The sequence below is a fragment of the Oryzias latipes genome, chromosome 4 (genome assembly GCF_053564925.1).
Source record: "Oryzias latipes strain Hd-rR chromosome 4, Olatipes_Hd-rR_3.1".
NCBI lineage: Eukaryota > Metazoa > Chordata > Actinopteri > Beloniformes > Adrianichthyidae > Oryzias > Oryzias latipes.
Window position 1 is genome coordinate 20,883,169 of NC_136240.1, and position 20,208 is coordinate 20,903,376.

The 20,208-nt window shown below is 37.0% G+C and overlaps 2 protein-coding genes across 4 annotated transcripts; one reads left to right on the forward strand and one right to left on the reverse strand.

The window, feature by feature from the left end:
* Positions 1-1,936: 1,936 nt before the first annotated feature.
* Positions 1,937-12,654, reverse strand: LOC101171819 (glutathione hydrolase-like YwrD proenzyme). Of its 3 annotated transcripts, none has more exons than XM_023954351.2 (12): positions 12,437-12,654; positions 11,934-12,087; positions 11,705-11,858; positions 10,795-11,001; positions 8,712-8,864; positions 8,546-8,636; positions 6,486-6,657; positions 5,561-5,717; positions 4,237-4,422; positions 4,056-4,140; positions 3,629-3,724; positions 1,937-2,930 (listed from the first exon to the last, which is right to left on the reverse strand). In XM_023954351.2, exons 1-12 carry the CDS (start codon positions 12,534-12,536, stop codon positions 2,785-2,787), a joined length of 1,701 nt encoding a protein of 566 aa, XP_023810119.1. In that variant the 5' UTR covers positions 12,537-12,654; the 3' UTR covers positions 1,937-2,784. The 3 variants fall into 3 exon arrangements, with proteins under 3 accessions (XP_023810119.1, XP_023810121.1, XP_023810120.1); XM_023954353.2 differs by having other exon boundaries at positions 2,288-2,930; positions 11,938-12,087; positions 12,437-12,634; XM_023954352.2 differs by lacking the exon at positions 1,937-2,930 and having other exon boundaries at positions 3,629-3,746.
* A 2,368-nt stretch (positions 12,655-15,022) lies between these two features.
* On the forward strand, positions 15,023-19,138 carry tm4sf4 (transmembrane 4 L six family member 4). The gene is made up of 5 exons (XM_004068043.5): positions 15,023-15,410; positions 16,510-16,599; positions 17,589-17,737; positions 18,084-18,270; positions 18,649-19,138. Exons 1-5 carry the CDS (start codon positions 15,240-15,242, stop codon positions 18,664-18,666), a joined length of 615 nt encoding a protein of 204 aa, XP_004068091.1. The 5' UTR covers positions 15,023-15,239; the 3' UTR covers positions 18,667-19,138.
* The last annotated feature ends 1,070 nt before the right edge of the window (positions 19,139-20,208 follow it).

Below are 20,208 nucleotides of genomic sequence, written 5' to 3' on the forward strand. Positions count from 1 at the left end.
TCGACCAGAACAACAAAGAGGTCCCCCAAAAGACCTCCTGGGCCCCAGAAGAGGTTGCACTGCAGGTGTCTCACACAGGTCCTCAGGGCCCTGAAACAGGTGAACCCCGCACAAGGCAACGGGACCGGACCACGTTTCACCAAGGGTTCTGAAAGCCTGCGCAGAGCAGCTAGCAGAGGTATACACAGACATCTTCAACCTCTCGCTATCGCAGGAATCTTCAAGTCCTCAATGATCGTGCCGGTCCCGAAGAAAAGACACGACACAACAGTGAAAAAGCTGGTTCTGTCACACATCAACTCCTTGGACGACGAATCAGTAGACCCCCACCAGTTTGCCTACCGCCGCAACAGATCAGCAGAAGATGTGATGGCACTGGCACTTCACTCCACCCTGCAACATCTGGACACCAAGAACACGTACGCCCGGTTACTGTTCCTGGACTACAGCTCTGCCTTCAACACCATCAGGCCCTGAAGCTGACTGCAAAACTTGCAGAACTGGGAATACCAACAACCACCAGAAACAGGACTCCGGATTTTCTCACTGACCGACCACAGGTGGTGAGGATGGGAAAGAAGGTTTCTGCTGAGCTTACAGTCAGCACCAGAACACCACAGGGGTGCTGTCGCAGTCCAAAGCTTTTCTCACTCTACACCTACGACTGCACCTCCCCCGACCCCAACAACATCCAGACATCACAACCGTCCCTGGCCTCATCAGAGGAGGGGACGAGTCTGCATACAGACACCTGGTGCACCTTGGTTTCTGAAATTTCTAAAATGTAATGTTGTTTTTAGTTTTTGATTATTTGTTTTGCTTTTTTGATTGTCGTCATGACCTTATATATGTTTTTACGTTGAGGGATTTGTTGATGTGATTTGTACTCCAGGGCCACCGTACTTCTACTGTCTTCTTATGGTTAAAACTTTGCACGATTGAAGTTGGGTTAGGTGTGAGCCCCTCATATATAGCAATAGAGGAAACAACACAGGTACAATGTTTGTTTTTTAGAGGGCTAATACATTTTTAGACCTTTTATGATCCAGTTACCATGAAACCTATCCAAACAATCAGCAGTATCAAACCTGGTTAACCAATAACGGCCATGAATTAGAGCTGTATAAGCCAGTTGTGTTTGCATGCACACATAGCATTATGGGAGTGAACGTGTGGTACCAGCATGGGTTTGGAGCTGTAAGAAGATTAGCTTTATGACAAAGTCTAATATTGAGAGACTTGCATATAGGTGGAAAAGTGAATGGTAAACAAGTTGTTTAGAGTAAATAAGTCATGATTGCATTTTTTTTTTTACAAAAAAACACACGGTACTTTGACTTCCCTGTAATAATTTAATGGTATAGGGGTAGCTAGAATTTTTTGTTTCTTTTTTTTTACTAGCCAAGATCTGATAACAGATCCTACAACCATTATGGAGTATACCCTACAAGAAATATAAAATGATATCTCAATTTATCCTCTTTCACATTTTGTTTTGTGTTTATATATTTTGTCAGAGTTGAAGATATTTTGGTCTTTTTTCTGCTTTAATTCTTCTGTCTGTGTGACTTTGTGTTCTATTCTGCCCTGTTGACATGTTAACGCTCAAATATTTTTGTTGCCATTCTCATGACTTGTTAATGTATTTAAACATACTAGTTGTAACCATTGATTTATTCATTTTTCCCTTTATAATTTCTTCTCTATTTCTGGGTTGTTCTATTGGTCCTAGTTTGTGGAGTCTAGCTTGTGCTGTTTGATTGTCCATGTAGGGTTTATTGTTGTTCCGGCATATGCAGCACCTTTAATGGTTGCCTGTCTTTTAAACAGATTTTATTTATTTTCATCAACCCCATCGTGCGGTCCCTCTGACTACCCTTATTGATATTTGTTCCAAAAAAATTCAAATTTAAATTCAAATGAAGGAATGAAATCATTCAGAAATATTCCAGTTTATTTGGAATGTTTTAAATTAATACAAACTCATGGTACAGAATGATCCAAGTTTTACATCGAAAAAAAATTCTGTGTGAATGATTACAGCTTCATATCATGCTCCATTAACTGCAACAGAAAAGTTAATATTCTTGCAAATTTATTTCAAGCCAAGTTTCGAGTCAAAATCGTATTATTGCCTACAAGGTCAACTGATTCTCACATATTTTCAAATTTCTCTGTTTAAGACTGTATGGATTTTTTTAGACGCTGTGTCATCTTCTAAAATCTAATTCCTGAGGATTGAGTATATATATATATATATATATATATATATATATATATATATATATATATATATATATATATATATATATATATATATATATATATATATATATATATATATATATATATAAATTAGATACCAAAATCCTACATACAACAGCACAGGTCTTTCGGGGGGGTTGTTGTTGTTTTATAGATCATGGTAAATATTGTCAGAGTATCAGCTGACCCATCACAAGTTGTTGGAATTTTCCAAACCAATTTGAAGTCAACTTTAGGAGAACAATTCTCTTCTTCTCTTCTGCTTTTGCAGAACATCACAACCTAATAAGTTAAGGCACTTCAGCAAAGTCTTGGTGTGGAGAGACTGGACTTTGACTTTGTTATCTGAAATCCTATCAAATATTAACCAGAATCAAGACCATTTGGCTTAATCACACATTAAAGAGCAGAAAAACATTCTAATTATCAAACCCAAACAAATGTTCACTTTTGATTTGAAAGAAAGTCATCTGTAATTGATACTTGTGGATATACAGAGGATCAGCTACTTTTATGTCACTAGTATCCTAAAGCACATCCGTCAGCTCTGGGATCCGACCCAGCCCAGAGCACTCTGGGTAAACGGCTGGCTTGAGTGGCAGATGGATTCCACCAGTCCCCCACTGTGATGATCTGTCCCCGCCCAAACTGAGACCTCTGGTGGCCTGTGAGGGTAAATAAATGATGAGCCCAGTTCCAGTAAACTGTTCATCCGTAATGCCCTTTAACCCATTGACGTTTGACTTTATTTTCAGCTCTGGAAAAAAAAAATTCTGAGATGTTTTTGCTTATATATTTTGGAGCTGAAGTGGCTTGATTTATATATGCTTCAGTAGGGATCAAAACTAAATAACTGAGGCTGATAGCATGTTTGGAGATGAAAATATGAATGCGCCATCAGTCAAAAAACAAAAACTCGGGCTCAGCAGTCAACTGTAGAGATTAACCTTGTGACGGTTTGTTCCTTATGGTTCAAACTACTGAGATTTCAAGTCTTTGCTGATGACTAAAAAAGAGATTTTATTGCAAAGGACAGCAGAACTGAAGAGCTGCTGTGGTATCTGTGCTTTCACACATTTCAGAAAAGCAAAGACCAGTAATGGGAAGAGGAACAAATAAGCATCCTGTTTGCAACAGGAAGCCAAAAGTTTTATGGAAACGGCTGTATGATATGGGTACTTTAAAACAACAATTTGTTTAAGCAGTTGCACTGTTTGTTTTGAGGGATTGTTATGCTTTACAACAATACAGCAATTAAAGTTACACATTAATGTGTGACTGCTTCACGCTTTGGGAACTCCAAAATAGATAGATGAAAAATGTCACATTAGAATATGAATAAATGTGTGTTTGTTTTGTTTACCTGTGACAGGCCAGTTTACTTTGTGGCCTCGTCTCCGGAGCTCCTCAGCCACCTCCTGCTCAATCCCCTCCTCCAAATTCACAAACCACTGTCCGCCTGCAAAGGCGTTATACCAAAACTACTGTATATCAGTGTGTTCTTCTGAATGGGCTTCATAAAGAAAAATTGTAACTTTACTTAAATGCTTACCTGCAAAATTTAAGTTAACATTCAATATTATAAAAGTATCCTTTATCTATTTTGTTGTTTTGGATAAAAAAGAATATTCAAAAAGCTTTTTTTAAAAGTTTTAATAGATTTAATTTATGATTAGGGTTCAATAAAAAGCAAAAAATTGTATCTTTTTAATACATGACCCTCTGCTGAAGGATAAAAAGGATTCTACCTAGGATTGTTTTTACATGTATGTTTGGTGTGAAAGTCTTACTTTTCTGGTCATACTGCACAAAGACTCTGGGTGCATCCAGAGCTTGTTGAGGATTCATCCCAAACTCCATCATGTTCAGCAGCACCTGATTCAAGATTGGATTTTGTAATATACAATAAAACACAAATACCATCAAACCAAGCATTCCCGTTTTTTTCCCCATTTTGGTGTAACTGAATACCTGGACGTGTCCTTGTGGCTGCATAAAGCCTCCCATTACTCCGAGGGCTGCAAGGAGTTGTTGCGGCTTTTGTGATTTAGTCACAGAGTCAGTGAGGAGTGCAGGGATTATAGTGTGGTATGAACGCTTTCCTCCAGCAATGCAGTTTATGTGGCCACGGTGCAGAGAAAAGTTGGCGCCACGATTCTACAAGAGAACAAAAGAGTCTTCTTTGTCATGTTGTGCTAAAGTAGAACACGATAAAAGCAGAAAACAGTTAATCTTTGTAAATTTCTCTACTTTTTTATATCTCTGAATACAATAGTTATGCTCAGTTCGGTGACTGCAATACATCTTTAGCTCCAAAATGACCGCAAATCATGACACCTCCATCAACATCTATGACTTGTTTGAACATTGTTATATAGAAAATGTTCATCCAGCCAAGATCGTAAAGATCTGACAACAGACACAACTTAGTAGGAGTGTATCTCTTGAGAATGGCTACTGTAATGTTTTCCACTTATTATTTTACAGCTCTTCTCTTATCTTAATGAGCTCCAACAATAAGACATTTTTTAGCCCATAACTGGAGTCTTTATTGCTTTTGTATTATATGCTAAGGGCTGATGACCTGTCAAAGTACTGTAACTTTATTTCCCCACCACAGAATCTATATGAAATTAGAAAGAAGATACTTGAATTTTGATACATGGGGTCATCATTCAATCAAAGGTTATTTCATTTAAGTCCTGATATGTAAAGGTTTACAGTTGTTCTTGTTTTATGTCATAAAATTAATACATGAAAAAAAAGAAACTATTCAAAGCTGTACCTGTAAAGCGTTGCTAACAAGCAAAATGGGTCGTAAAATATGGAAATGTGACTTTTTTCATTTGTTCTACATTACTTCTTAGTCTTGGCTTTGAACAACAAGGTATTTCACCTTAGTTTATTATATTCATAATATATATATATATATATATATATATATATATTATTATTACACTTCAAAATCCAATAATATAAGTAATAATTTATGTCCAAAAACAGGCTACAGTGGGATCTGTAGCCTGTTTTCTGCACATGGTAATGAATTCTGTTTATCCAGTAAAAAGATCTGTAGTTTTAAAAGTTGACCATGCACTGAAGATTTGTTTGAGTAGCAAAGACACTGTTCTGTAGAGATCTAATGTTGTTACGTTTTCTATATAGGTCTAAATGTGTTTTATCACACTTTCTTACTATAAAAACCAATAAAGTTTACATTTTTTGATTGTTAGTTTTTTTTTTTTTTTTGTTATGTTTTTTTACTAACAGTGAAGATAAACTTTGAATTTCAGACCTGTAGTGAAAACCCACAGCCATCAGGGACGAGGCCGGTCCCAAAGCCCATATAGGTGCTGTTGACAAATGAGCATGCGTTTCCATGGCTGTCGATAATGCAGAAGTAGACTGTATCACTTGCTGTAATCGGACCGGGTTTGGTTTGCTCCATGGCTCTTCAGGTTCATCCAGACAAAGGAAATCAAATTAGTCTGTAACAAGTTTCCAGCAATGCGATGAAAAACAAAATAGGTATGCCGAAATAACCAAGTAAATGAAATCTATTATTTTTAGGCATCTTTTTAGGAAGCCGCTGTTCTGAGTGGCATAAGACGAGGAGGTTTTAAATCACATAAACATCTACCTAAGTAACTGTTCTAATGACTTTTATATAAGGTAATTATCACAGTGCAGCAAATAACCTATTATTTTTCTCTCACTTGTTTTATGAAGATTTAACCACAGAAATAAAAGGAGGCAGTGAGAAAAACCGTACAAAACCCAGTCTCAAGTTCAATAAAAATTCTATTTAAGGGCTTTTTTTTTTTAATCACATTTGATTTATCTTAACATCACATGGTCATTTTAAAAAAATATGAAACAACAGCAGTATCAGCAGAAAAAAGAAAACAATGCAGGAGGAGATTGTAGGAATGTCGGTGCATTAATCCACGCTGACAGAATATTATGCAGTTTTAGGTGTTTAGCATCTATTTGTCTTAAAACTGATAATGTCCTAAGGCTCAAAGTCCTCACCACAGTCATGTAAATGCACATTATCGTCAGAACCCACACTCACACACCCTTTGTAGATCGAGGGATGAGAACTGATGGGATGGGCGCTAAGGTCAGGGGAAGTAAAAGTCTACAATCCTATCTAAAGTCAACAGAGATCGACTGGCACACACTGGTACCAGCAGAAACATGCAAACACAAGTACACACCTGTCCATGATGATGAGCTGTGCTCTCTGACTGCTGTAGCTCTTGTCCAGTAGGGTTTCCAAAGGGATGCTTGTGTGGGCTGAGTCACCAAGGTAACACAGGCCATCTGTTTGTGCTAGACGCACAGCCTCCACAAAGACGTGGATGTAGTCAGAGCTGTTATGGCCAGTGGCTACAGAGCACACAAGAAAATGTTAATACTCGTCAAGACACCCAAGCCTTCCTCAGCTAAGTTATGTGTTTCAGAAACCAACTCAAGGAAGACAAAACGATCACGATTCTGGATGTCTAAATAGAGTGCATAAATTCCTGTTGTCTGTAGAGAATTTGGAGCGCTGATTGCTTATTAGGTCGCCCAACACAGTCATTGAGATTGAAGATTGACTGGGTCTAAATGTGGCAGTCTAGAGGAGGTGGAACAAATATTTTTGGTGATAGATTTTTTTTTGTTTCACTGGACACTGTAGTTTGAGACCTCTTGACACTTGACGTTTCTCTGAGCTTGGACTCCCCATGCTTTTTGATTTACGCATTTAATCAAAACAAATCTCAATTGCAGCTTCCTCAGCATGTGGTACATCACATTTTCTATTTCAGTAACAATAAAATTTAGACTAAGCTTACAAAAGCAAACAACTTCTAATAGGACCTTATGTGCATCTTTAGTTGTGTTACATTATTATACTGTTCCATAGAAGACACAGCTACTTTCAAAATCTCTGAGTCCATCCGAGGTCTGACGGAGTGATGTTTTTTTTTAAAAGTCAGAAAGACCAGGGTCAGACAGTATGGGGTGGGGAAAACGTATCTCATATCATCAGTCAGAATTTGAAGGCTGTTTTTCTTTATGTGAGCAAACTACTTTTAATAAAAACATTACATAATAGTCAAAATGAATCACTTCAATAATAAAATGTAATATTATGTCATAAGCAGACTCAGAATGACTTATACTTGCTCTCGTGGTGCAGCTGTTCAGACCATGTTCTGTCGCACAATCTTGAAAAAGTACATTAAATGAACTATATGCTATGCTTTCTATTCACCTCACCATGTCTTCTTTGAACTGTATTACTGTAGAGTCGCTGATATTGCAGTAATAAATCAACGAGCTAAATATAATTTCAAGAAATATGACGCCTGGATTCATCGCTTTCTCCAACAGTCTGAAGTGACCCTGATTTTCAGCAAAGTTTTGACCTGCAGACAACTTGACCTCAACTTTCAGCACCGCTGATATCAGCTGAAGAAGGATACGTACATTAATATAATGTCTGCAGACATAACATCGAAGAGAACTATAAACTCTGTTTAAACCCAGAAGAACGGCTGTTAATCAGCAGAAGAAGGAATACCAATCTTGGTCATTCAAAAGAAAATGGACCCTTTTTATTTTATTTTATTTCACAGCATTAACTTATAATAAAATAAAATAAAAAATCATAAAAAAATGCTTAATCAATTATTAAAAATGGTTAAATTGATTGATTTCTAATGATATTACTTCACTTGCTCAAAAAACTGTAAAATTGATTCATGATTTTTCATAATGTAATTTTGCACATATTTTAACTTTTGATACTTGAGCATTTATTGCTATGAAGATTTTTGTAACAGTGTTATGTCTATTTTACCGATATAGCATTAATTTTTAATCATATAAATGACTTTTATAAGTAAAATAATCTGCATATATTTTGAATAAATGATCTGCATTTGCCATGTTGATTTCTAAAATAGTTATTTTTACATAATAATTAAGTAGTTCATCTTTGTCATGTGCTTTATTGATACCAAATGATTCTTAATTTTGTATGATAAAAGTTATGAACCGGAGAATGATAAATCATGTAATAAAATGGTCACGGTATAACGGGGTGGGATTATATAAATTTGCTTCCTTCCACTCCCTTTCAAGCAATATTTATTAATATGTCTAATTATCCTAAGTTTGATAGGTCATTGTATGAATGTATAACTGATGATTGTAATGTTTTTGTGTATTATTCTTATTTGATTGCTTGAAATAAACCATTTCAAATCAAATCAAATCAAACTACCTCTAAGTTGAGGAAAGTTCTCCAGTATGTTGAGAAGCAGAAGGGCAACCAGCCCCTGACTGTTTGGAGGAAGTTCCCACAAACGTGCTCTCTAAACACAAAACATCATCATTAAACAGAATGATGCTGTCATCAAAACAGAAGTCCAACAAATCTCTTTGCTGACCTTGTACTCTGTGCTAATCGGGGTGGTAACCTCACTGTTGTGGCTACGGAGGTCATCCAAGGTCATGACTCCTCCATCTTTACTGATAACATCAACGATGGCTTTGGCCACTCTGCCCTGGTAAAACCCTGGTTTTCCATGTTCACCGAGCTCCTGTTGATGCAAGAGTTTATATTATAGCCAGATGTTATCAAGAACTATCATAATAAACTGCAAAAACAATCTTTAAACTACAGCAGTCATTTATGAGGGATTTCCCAGATTCAAGCAGCTGAACTGAGTTTCCTCTGCATAGTTATTGGGCTCCCCCTTAGAGCTAGTTGAGGAGTTCGGTCACCCTGAAGTCGGATGCCTTCCTGGAGAGGTATTACAGGCATGTCCTACTGGGAGGAGGGACCCTGGACACTGGGAGTACTATGTCTTCCTGCTGGCCTGGGTGCGCCTTCACAGAACTGAAGGAAGTTTCTGTGAAGAGGAAGTGTCAGGGCATATTTACTGAGACTGCTGCCCCCATGACTCGGCTCCAGATGAGCGCGAGAAGGATGGATGAATGGTTGGATTTGTGTTTTGCTTGTGCAATTTCATTGACATTTCTGAGAGGCTTGCGTGTGGGTTTACATTTACTAAACGTTATCAAGTGACTCATACATGGGTGTGAATGCATAGTTAAGGAAATGACTTTATGTAATCGCTGAAGAATGACCAAGTGTTATGAAGCTGAGGTCATTGCCATTGTTTCTGCAGTTTTATGAACATGACCGTGTGTGCACGTGTGTGTGACTGTGTATGGAGGGCCGTCTTGAGGGATTTCCTGCAGTTCTCCATTTCGAACAGCAGAGAAATTTCAGAAAAAGAAATAATCAATCAATTTTACAGTGGTGAGAGAAGCACACAAAAACCCACTTGGACACACACATTGACTCAGCCATGGTTTTACTGAACCATCACAGACAGGAAGAGTTGGAATAAAACTAGTTAAAGACCTAGCAATAGTGACATGTTTACTGGCCGTCGTGTTAGACTTTTTAAGAAAAAACGACATGCTTTATAAATAGTACAGTATTTTCCAGATTGGCTGCACGGTGGTTAGCACAGCAAGAAGGCCCCTGGTTCAAATCCTGGCTGGGGGACCTGAAACAGAACATCAATGGGGGACCTTTCTGTGTGGAGTTTGCATGTTCACCCTGTGCATGCGTGGGTTCTCTCCGGGGACTCCGGCTTCCTCCCACTGTCTAAATTGTCCATAGATGTGAATGTGAGAGTGCATGGGTTTAAGATTGTGGCCCTGCGACAGACTGGCGACCTGTCCAGGGTGTTCCCTGCCTTCGCCCGTGACCCCGAAAGGTAATAAATGGATTAGAACTAGAAAAAACGTTGCATGTTTTACCGTTGGGTTTAGCCTGACACACCTGACTCAGCTCATCAACTCTACAGAGACCTGAGAATGAGTCACATGTATTTCAGCCAGGTTTGTTAGATAAGGACTACAAATAAAACATCCGGGACAGGGTTACTTCAGGAGCAGGCTTGGGAAACACCGGTCTGTGCAACCACTGCAAATGTGAAAGATGATGACATAGCTGACAAGCAATTCATTTTAATGGTTGAGAATAACCTGCTTTTTAAATCACCATAAATGATTTTTTTTAAAACACAGCAGGTAATTAAAAGTATATTGGTTAAATACGTTATTAATTTATTTTTTGCAAATAAATAAAAAAAGGCTGAGATAAATGATGGAAGCCTCCGAGGATGCACTTGCCAAATTTACAAGCCAATACAGTGGTTTGGAGACTTATTATTTAAAAAGTAAATGTATAGTAAATTTAAGGAAAATATCTTGGTAATGTTATTCTTAGCTTGAGTGTTCGTCAACTTTAGTATGTAAAACAATTTGCCAAAAAAAAGCTGACTTTGCAAGTTAAATAATGATGTACTTTAATGGATAAATCCAGTCTCCAAACACTAAATCAAGGTTTTAAGTAGTATCTGAGAAAAAAAGTCATTAAAATTAATTCAATGCTCCTAATATCATGACATCTTATATTTACCTCATTCTTTTTTCTTATTTTTAAAGATTTACCTTGAGAGTTCTAGCCAGAGCTGGGTTTTTGAATACTTGTCCACTTTTAGGTGCATGACCGTCAATTAGTAAGTCATCTCCGAGTTTCTTCCCAGCATCCCTCAGAGCAGCCACATTGTCCGCCCAGTGGTGAGCTGTAACCTCAGCAACAGGAAACCCCAGCTCTGCCAGCTCCACTGCTCCACTTAGGATCTCTTGCAAGGACAGCTACAGAAGGAAACAGAGGAAACACATGTCAATTACAGGAAACGCCAATGAGCTGGATGGGAGAATCACTGTGTCACGGGAAATTAGGACATGTTTTAAAAGAGTTTAAAACTTTCTACAAGCACAAAAAAGTACTTTATTTATTTGTAAGAATTCCAAAACATTACAAAAAAAAGATTTAAAAATTCATGTACAATGGGGCAAATAAAGCTAATATGATTATTGTGCAGGTAGAGGATTAAAAACAGAAAAGTTCAGTGAAGTGGATTACCCAGAAAATAATTCACATGAAAGAAAATCTGCTAGACATAGTTTTACTGGCAAAAATAAAAACAAATAGTAAATCTATAGAATGGTAAGAATTAAATGAACTAATTTTTTTTAATTAACTGACAAAAACATTACATCGCTGTACAGTTAAAGAGAGTGTCCTCTCTGGAGAGACTACATCTCTCTGCTGGCCTGGGAACGCCTTTTGGGTCCCCGCAGAGGAACTGGAGGATGTGGCCGAGGAGAACAAAGTCTGGGCATCTATGCTTAGACTGCTGCCCCTGTGACCCGGTCCCGGATGGAAAATTTTCTTAACTCAACTGCACTTGTAAACATTTATACTGAATAAACCTTTGTTTTGCCAAAAACTAAAATAAATGATCCACTAAAAGAAAAATAGATGTGAACAAAGAAGAAACACAAACAGGCCAACCTTTTGGCTTCCAAATAACTCTTTGGTGTCACACCAGCATGCAGCGGCACCTGGTACCGTAACATTCAAAGCATCAAACACAGAGGGAGGAGATTCTGTAGAGAAGCCACGACTTTCCATGAAGTCCAGAGTCTGAGCGCGAGCTGTTCGGCCACTGCGTACACAGAGAAAGGCTTGGATAAGAGTTCTGCAAGAACAGGTGTAGCATGAGTGACAGGGGGGTGTCCACCTGCCATTGATCCCTTGAATTTCTCCAGTGTCTGCGCTGTAGAACAAGCAGAAAGCATCACCACCGAGGCCAGTGCTGCAGGGCTCAGTTACTGCAAGGGCTGCTGCTATGGCAACTGCAGCATCTGCAGCATTGCCACCACGCTTTAGGATATCTGCACACAAAAACACACAAATGACTGAAGTCAAATATCACACAGACAGCAATAATATAGTATAAACACCTCTTTCAGTTATTCTACTATATAGGAAATAATTTGAGCCAAATAGGTCCTTATTGAATTGAAATACGCGGAAAATTAAATAATATTTGTGTATTTTTTAGTTTCATCTAAATATCATATAAAAAAAACTTTTCTATAAATAATTAACCATCTAGTGTACTTCAAACAATAAGGTTTAAATGTAAAAGTAAAATGGTTTTAAAAGGGTAATTGTTGTTGGTGACGACTGGACATTTGTTGAACTTTGCCTTTGCAAGTTTCCATGGTTACTTTGACTCACCCAGTCCCACCGTCGAGGCTAAAGGTTGGCTGGTTGCTACACAGCCGTGTAAACAGACCACCGGGGAGCGACGAGAGTTGAAAGTAAACTCGGTGTCCATTCCGCTGTAACAAAAAGTAAAACGTGGAAGTAAAACAGCAAAATGACGGGGAAAACGACTCAGTTCGCTGTAGACTTTCAACTCTGATCGATTAATCTGGTATGGATTTTCTGGATTGGCCCAGATTCATATTTCTAGGCCAATCACTGACAGCCCTCAGGGAAAAAAAGTAGATCACAGAAAACATCGATCAGCCAATTTTCAGCCACAGATCCATGTGTAAGAAAAATCTATGAAAACAGCTTTATTAAATAATAAAGAATAAAAAGAAAGAAAGAAAGAAAGAAATAAACTCCATTCGATAAGGGATATTGTAATACCTACTTTCTTGGTTGCAGTTGATGAAAATGTTGAATAAAAATATTACATCTCCTATAAAAACAGCTCATGGCACCGTTTTAAAAAAAATCTTTCCATTGATTTTACCTCAGCTGAGCATTAATAAGTATTTTTTGTCAACCATAATTCAACATGAATTTAAGTAAATGGTAGGTGTAACGATTAACCGACTTAATCAATTTATATTCCTACATTCCAACCAGTTCAATCTGTCTGAGGCAAGCTGTTAATCGAATTGAGCTGTACTATTCTAAAATCATATTATATTGATCTTGGAAAATGCCATTTGGATTTTTGCATTTTGCAAAGACATGTCACCATACAGTGTGGTAAAATGATCTAATAATGTTCCATTTGTATAATTTTGATGTGGAAAAACAACATTGTGCAGAACTTTATGAAACTAAAATTTGAACGGATTTTCCATTAATTCTTGTATGTTTGTACACATATATAATTTACAGTTGATTGTGTCTTGCAAGAAATACAAGGAATCTGGAAAACTTCACCAGCACTGTTCAGTAAGTAATTATCTCTGAGTCACACTCCTAAATACACTGTCCTGGATCAATCTTAGCTCATTGAATCGGATCGAATTGGATTGTTAAAAATTAATTGTATCAATTGTATCATCAATTGTATCATCTACAAATGTATGATATAAATTGAATCAATGTTAAAAATAATTGTAGAGGGGTTCTGGCTGCCGCTGCTGCTGCGGCGGGGGTCTTGGTGTGGGGATGGCTGGGCACTCTCCCTCCTTCTTTTCACATTCCATCATCTACTTCAGAAGAACATAAACACTCACTCGACCACAGGTGTTAGCTCACCTTTGTACAAATACTTTGGGTGATTGAATGAAATATTTCAAACTAGCTGGTTTGAAGGCATAGGTATGCGTGTGTGAACATTATTTGTGTTGTGTACATGTTGACAAGTGGACGTTTTTGGAGCCAACAGGTGTGTTTATACCATTTGAGTGTGTGTGTGGACAGGCCCCGCCCTTATAGACTTGTATTACATCTGAACCTCACTGTAATGATTATAACCATCCAGCAACTTGTTGCTTTATGTTGCTTCATGCTTTTACCCCCCCTTCTATAATCACCCTCATATCCCCCCCTCTCTAACATCAATCTCTCTTCTTCCCTTCTTTCCCTTTACGTCCGGTCCAACACCAAAGGTTTTCAAATATGATCAAAATGAATTAAGTTTGGCCTTGATTACAAAAGGTTCAGACATACCTCTAGTTTGTCAGAAGATTCATAACCCCAGTTGTTAAAGTAAAATATGTCCAACACAAGAGGCCTTCAGCTTTCATCTGTACGCCCAGCTGTTGGAAAGGAAAAGTTAAAATAATAATAATAATAATAGTTACACCCCTACTAAATAGTTTGAAAGCTTTTTAAGATTTTGAGTTTAAAATTTTTAACTTTAAAATAACACAACGATAAACATATTCAGAAACGTGCAGTGAGTGTCACAAAGAAAAAACGTTTTTAGAATACTTTGTAAAACCAGATGTTTTTGATGGACTCTTTAATTATCAGTCAAATTTTGATAAGCTAACTATTTACTTGGCTGATTACTTTCAAATGGAGATTGTGATAATTGGTTTTTGACTGTACAATGTGCTCACTTTTGCCACATTTTTCAGCACATTTTTGTGTTTTGTACATACAGTACCTGTCCAATTGAGTTTTTTTATTTTTCATTTTTTAGAGCTTTTCATTTTATCGTGACCTGGCTGACTGAGAATCTACACTGACATACCTGTCCAATAGTCTTTCCTCTGACATACAACATCTTTGGTCGGGGTACCCCAGCTACAAAGACCCTGCTTATCGACCAGCTGCCTGTCTCTTCCTTGTCTGTTGCCATTTGCACTAAATCCATGGTAGAACATTAACCTTTGTGGCCACTGTCCCTTCACTGTTGTGTCTTTGTGAGCACACAGCAATATATTCCTTCATTAATGGCTCTTTGTGTGTTTTACATGTAGTCATAAGAGCATGTCTGTGTGTTTGCACTTTGTGTGGATGTGGGAGATCTTGCCATATACAGCTGGCTGATGTAACAGAGGAACTATTAGCTCACTTAGAGCAAGGCGGAGGAAGTATAAAAGCTTGAATTGGGCAGTGTCCATCCTCAGATACAGTACAGGTGAACCACACACCATCCTTCAGATATATGGAAGTCTTTTAAAGTGGCGGTCAGAGGTAAAATCATAGGACTCAACCAACTTCACCTGGAATAGAAAACCGTGGACGTGCTCATATCTGAAAGTCCAGACTGCAAAAAGACCAGTTTTTTTTGAAGATCAGCAGCTGTTACTTCAGAGGCAGTCAAAAAATTAAATTTAGGATGTGTTCTGGAGGATTTGCCAAATGTCTAGGCATCAGCCTGCTCCCTTTGGCAATTGTGTGCGTGTTGTGCAACATTCTGCTTTTCTTCCCGGATGGAAAGATCGTTGAGAGTGAGCACATCTCCAAACAGGTCTGGTACTTTGGAGGGATTCTGGGATCAGGAGTACTGGTAAGTGCTTTAATAGTATGCATTTATTTTGTAAATATTCTAAAAAACCTTTTTGAAATTCTCAGTATTTCTTTTAAAATCTCAAAATCCTGGAAGTTAAGTCAAAATATTAATTTATAATCTCAAATATCTAACACAGCTCCATGAAAGAGATTCAGCCATCCGAAGATGGATGGATGGAAATATCTGACATGTTTTTCCTCTTAATCTTTTATTTTACAATATGAATTTTATCCTAACTTCAATTTTTTATTTTCTTAAATTTTCCATTTTTTCCATTTAAATTTCTCATTTAATTTCCTAGTCACAATTTATTTATAAAAAAAGAACTATTCAGGAAAATAACCAAAAAGTTCAGATTTTTATTTCACACCTAATTGCATCTAAATGTTTTTTTTTTCATCGTCAAAGTCAAACTTTGACCTACCATCTCATTTTGTTTTACCAATAGCCCAAACAGTAATTCATGAACTTACAACTAAAATTGATAATAAATATTTAAAATAAATAAATTAAATAATAACAATATAAATAAAAGAAAGGATATAAAATAAAATAAATGCATGATTTAAGATCCCTGCAAACTATCATTACATCATAAAAGCATTTTCGCAGGTTTTGTATATTATTGATGTGAAAAAACCTTAAAATGTCAAATTACAAGGTTATTAGATTTTTTTTAAATGGTATTTAGAAAAGCATCCATTCATCCATTTTCTTTGCCCGCTGTACCCTTTTTGGGGTCACGGGGCTGGCGGACTCTTTCCTGGCTAATGTTGGGCGAAGGCAGGTCACACCCTGAACAGGTCATTTAGAAAAACACTTTTCTAAAAATAAAAAAACATGTAAAAAAAATCTATATCTCTAGAACTTTTTTTTTTTTTTTACATTTGCAGTTTAAATATAGACAGGTATAAGAATTTTTAAATTATTGTGCGCTTTGGTGGTTTTACAGTATCTTTATTACATGCTGGGGTATGTTTGCATCTTTTAGCTAAAATATTTCACCAGTTTAAAAGTGGTAATTCACTTTTCTTAGAGACACCAAAGAAAACATACACAGCCACCTACTGACTTTTTATGTATGTGTGAATGCCAGATGATATTCCCAGCTCTGGTTTTCCTGGGTCTGAAGAACAATGACTGCTGCGGTTGCTGTGGAAACGAAAGCTGTGGGAGAAGATTTGCTGTGAGTTAGTTTTATATATTTCTCATAACAAAATGACATTTACAGGAAAACGACATTTACAGCTGATTGAAAGTAGCTTAAACCAACATCAGTGCAACAATATCACCATCTTTCTGCCTTGTTGAAATCATACTTTTTTGCACTTCTAACAAAAAGCAGCTGTGAAAATGTGTATCTTGAGAAAAATACCTACTATTGTATCCTCTGAGTAGAGAAAGATCTGTCAATACGTCTTCCCCTACAATAGTTCAGCCAACAGAATTTAAATGTAATTAATGCTCTGCCTATGTGTAGTCCTAGCTCAGGAATCTGTGAAAAGGGGAACAAGGAACTAAATTTAGAGTCTAATCTCTGCAGAGACATTGTTAACCAGATAAGAAAACTACATCCAAAACATTTATCATGTTAAGTTTAGGAAGCAGAGAAAAAAGCCAGTGGGACGGCATTATTTTTTACTGACTCCAACGCGCCTGATGATTGTCAACCTTAGGGTTTTTGAAAACTCTTACATTTGACTCTTAAAATAATGAATAAACACAGTATAATCTGTGATGACCCTTCTCTCATTTATGGATCAACACTGATTATTGGTGTTTTACTGTGAGCCATCTGCTTTCAGAAAAGCAGAAACTCCCAGAGGATGTAATGGAAAACAAACACAGTGGCGCTGGACACACACCTTCCCTAATTTACACACCCATAAATTAGAAGAAAAACACAAGATAAGAATTTGATCGCTGTCATGAGACAGTATTGACTCCGACGGGAGTTTCCATACAGAGCTGCCATTGTGTTGAGAGAAAGATACAACAGATACACACAATGATCGATAAGGAATGTGGGAGTGGGAGTTTGGGAATGACTTAACAAGCAGAGGTCTGTTAGACTGCACTTTTGCACCACCTCCCACTTTGGTCAACTTTCAACCTTTAAGCCTTTGCATTGCATTTAATGTTAGTATAACTTTTTTCTCTATTTTCTCTGTGTAGATGCTGAGCTCCATCCTGTTTGCAGCTGTTGGTGTTTTAGGAGCCGGTTACTCAGTTATAGTCTCTGCTGTGGCCATCAATCAAGGACCTCTGTGTCTCTTTAATAGCACAAGTAATGGAACCATATGGGGATACCCATTTTCCGATGGGTGAGAATCACAGAATGAAATTATAAAACACATACACGTTAATCATCTGTGTGCTTGCACAACTTGTATAACAGGTTAACTGACTTAACTGACTAAACAAAATCTATCTGTTAGAAAGAATTCTATCAAAACAACAGACTAATGTCAAGATTTTATAGTGAATTACTTGCTGCACCAATAAAATTAAATCATATAAAGCTTAATATGTAATCTTTTGCAGGGAAATATCAAAAAGTACTTCAAATAAACAAGTCATTTCCCTAAAAAGAAGTACATTTCTTTTTATGTTTTTCACTTTTCTATCTGTTCAAATATTAACCTGCTTTTCTTTCTCACCCTTCACCAGAGACTACTTGTCGAACAAATCTCTCTGGAATAACTGCCAAGAGCCAAAGAACGTTGTGCACTGGAATCTAGCTCTGTTCGCCGTGCTTCTGGCGATGGGGTTGATCCAGATTGCGCTGTGTGCTGTGCAGGTGGTGAACGGCCTGCTGGGAGCTTTGTGTGGAGACTGCTGTGGCTGCTGTGGAGGGGTCAGTAAAGGGCACGATGTCTGTTCACCTTCAGTGCTTCTGTTTGGGAGTTAAATGTGATCAAATATGGAGGGAAAATGACATTAACTCCCATCACTTTTATTATTTTATTGTGGATATTAAAGTGTAATATTTATTTCTGTATATTAAAAAATTTAACAGAAAAAAGGATTGTTAGAACATCCATGTTACCCCCTTCCATTTGCCAAAAGGCTTTTATTTAAAAAATTTGATTTTATTCATCAAGAAAAGAAAGTCAGAAAACAAACTTAAGATAAAAAACACGTTAATAAACACAAAGCAAACAGTTTTCTTTTCACAGCTGCATTAAAATCATATTTATTGTTTTAATTTTAAATTGTTTGTTTTTGTTTTCAGGATGATGGAGCCATGTGAGCATTGGTTGTGGTTGAAGAAGGCTCTTCTTTCTTCACGTGTTCATTTTCAGAGATGACTCATTTGAATCGGTGTTCCAGCTGTATAGATACTTTTCTGTATAAGAGTTTATTGATTACACTGTACTGGTAATCCTGAAACACTGGCAAAATGAGATCTTGTAAATTCAAACTGATGTTCATCACATACTTTCCAGTCTGCCTGTCTTTGTATTTTTCTAAATCTTCATAATTGTCACCTGAAAAAAAAAACATCCAGAACTGAGAAGCCAATGATTTTCCACTGCCCTATGTATTTAAAAACTCTAGTCTTTTCTTTTTATTTTCAAGCCTGTATGTTTAGATGTGCACATTTCCTTAAGTGCAGCCAAGCCTCGTGACTGCCCCCTACTGGTTTAATACGACCATGTCATGGTTACACTATTAAATCAATCTCACTCCTAAACTCTTGAATAAAAGTAATATATGTTTTACATGTTATCATTGTGAATACTGTACCTTATGGACATTTTCCTGACAATCAGGTTCTGCCTTTTGGGGGGGATTACAAGTTTACCATTCATAATTCATTCATTTTGTCTGTCATTCCGTTTTTCATCATGTGAGGCCCAACATACTTTGTGAGGCAATAAATACTTTTAAATCTAATTTTCTATCAATTTAAAAAAGAAAGATTTAACAGTCTAACAGACTAACAATAAAATAACTAAACATAAAATAAAATAAAATCGATTAAAATAAGTAAACAACAAACAAGTCAGCAACTCATTCAAAACCATGCAGGTCATGTACACAGGACTCGATCTTCTCCATAAATAATAAATGATGTGATAAAGAATCTCACAGAAATTTTTTTGGTACTTAGTTCTTTATTTTCAATTTGTCACTGCTGGTGTTGTTCCCCAAAAGACTTTATGTCTTGAATTTAGAATGGACTTTTATCTTGAAACCTTTTATTTCAAGACTATAATAGTCAATATGTATGTATTATTGGATCAAAAACGATTTAATGCAGCTGCATGCAGCTATACTAACAGCAGGGTGTGTACACCTTGCTCTTAATGTTGTTTTTTGTTTGTTTTTCCCCCAGAATACATTTAATGCTCAGTTGATTGAACCCTTTTGTATTCTTATTTTTATGTCACAAATTCACAATGATATTTTTAAACATGGCAAGTTGACTGCTTGGTGGTGTACTGGTTGGCACTCTCCCCTCCCTCCAATGAGGTCCCTAGTTCAAATCCCAGCTAGGTTCTTTCTGTGTGGAGTTTGCCTGTTCACCTGGTGCATGCACTTGGATTGGTTTTCTACATGCCTTCTGGCATTCTCCCATAGAAAAAATTCATTCTTAGATATGAATGAGTGTGTGTAGTATCTGTCCCTGCAATCGACTAGCAAACTGTCCACAGTGTACCCTACCTCCACCACCCCCCAACTCCCCTAAGCAATTAGGCTCCAGGAACCCCACAACCTCAAAGAGGAATAACCCTTGTGCTATCTTAGATGACCTCACCCCAATGTAAGCATTGACGTGTTCTCCCTA

What these genes read in the sequence shown, in the direction of transcription:
- LOC101171819 (XM_023954351.2), bottom strand. Translation starts at nt 12,536, where the DNA reads ATGGACACCGAGTTTACTTTCAACTCTCGTCGCTCCCCGGTGGTCTGT. An exon ending in CGATTAGCACAGAGTACAAG is followed by an intron (nt 8,637 to 8,711) that starts GTCAGCAAAGAG and finishes TTTTGTGTTTAG; the next exon opens with AGAGCACGTTTGTGGGAACT. An exon ending in AGCCACAAGGACACGTCCAG is followed by an intron (nt 4,141 to 4,236) that starts GTATTCAGTTAC and finishes ATCTTGAATCAG; the next exon opens with GTGCTGCTGAACATGATGGA.
- tm4sf4 (XM_004068043.5), top strand. Translation starts at nt 15,240, where the DNA reads ATGTGTTCTGGAGGATTTGCCAAATGTCTAGGCATCAGCCTGCTCCCT. An exon ending in TTCTGGGATCAGGAGTACTG is followed by an intron (nt 15,411 to 16,509) that starts GTAAGTGCTTTA and finishes TGTGAATGCCAG; the next exon opens with ATGATATTCCCAGCTCTGGT. An exon ending in GGATACCCATTTTCCGATGG is followed by an intron (nt 17,738 to 18,083) that starts GTGAGAATCACA and finishes ACCCTTCACCAG; the next exon opens with AGACTACTTGTCGAACAAAT.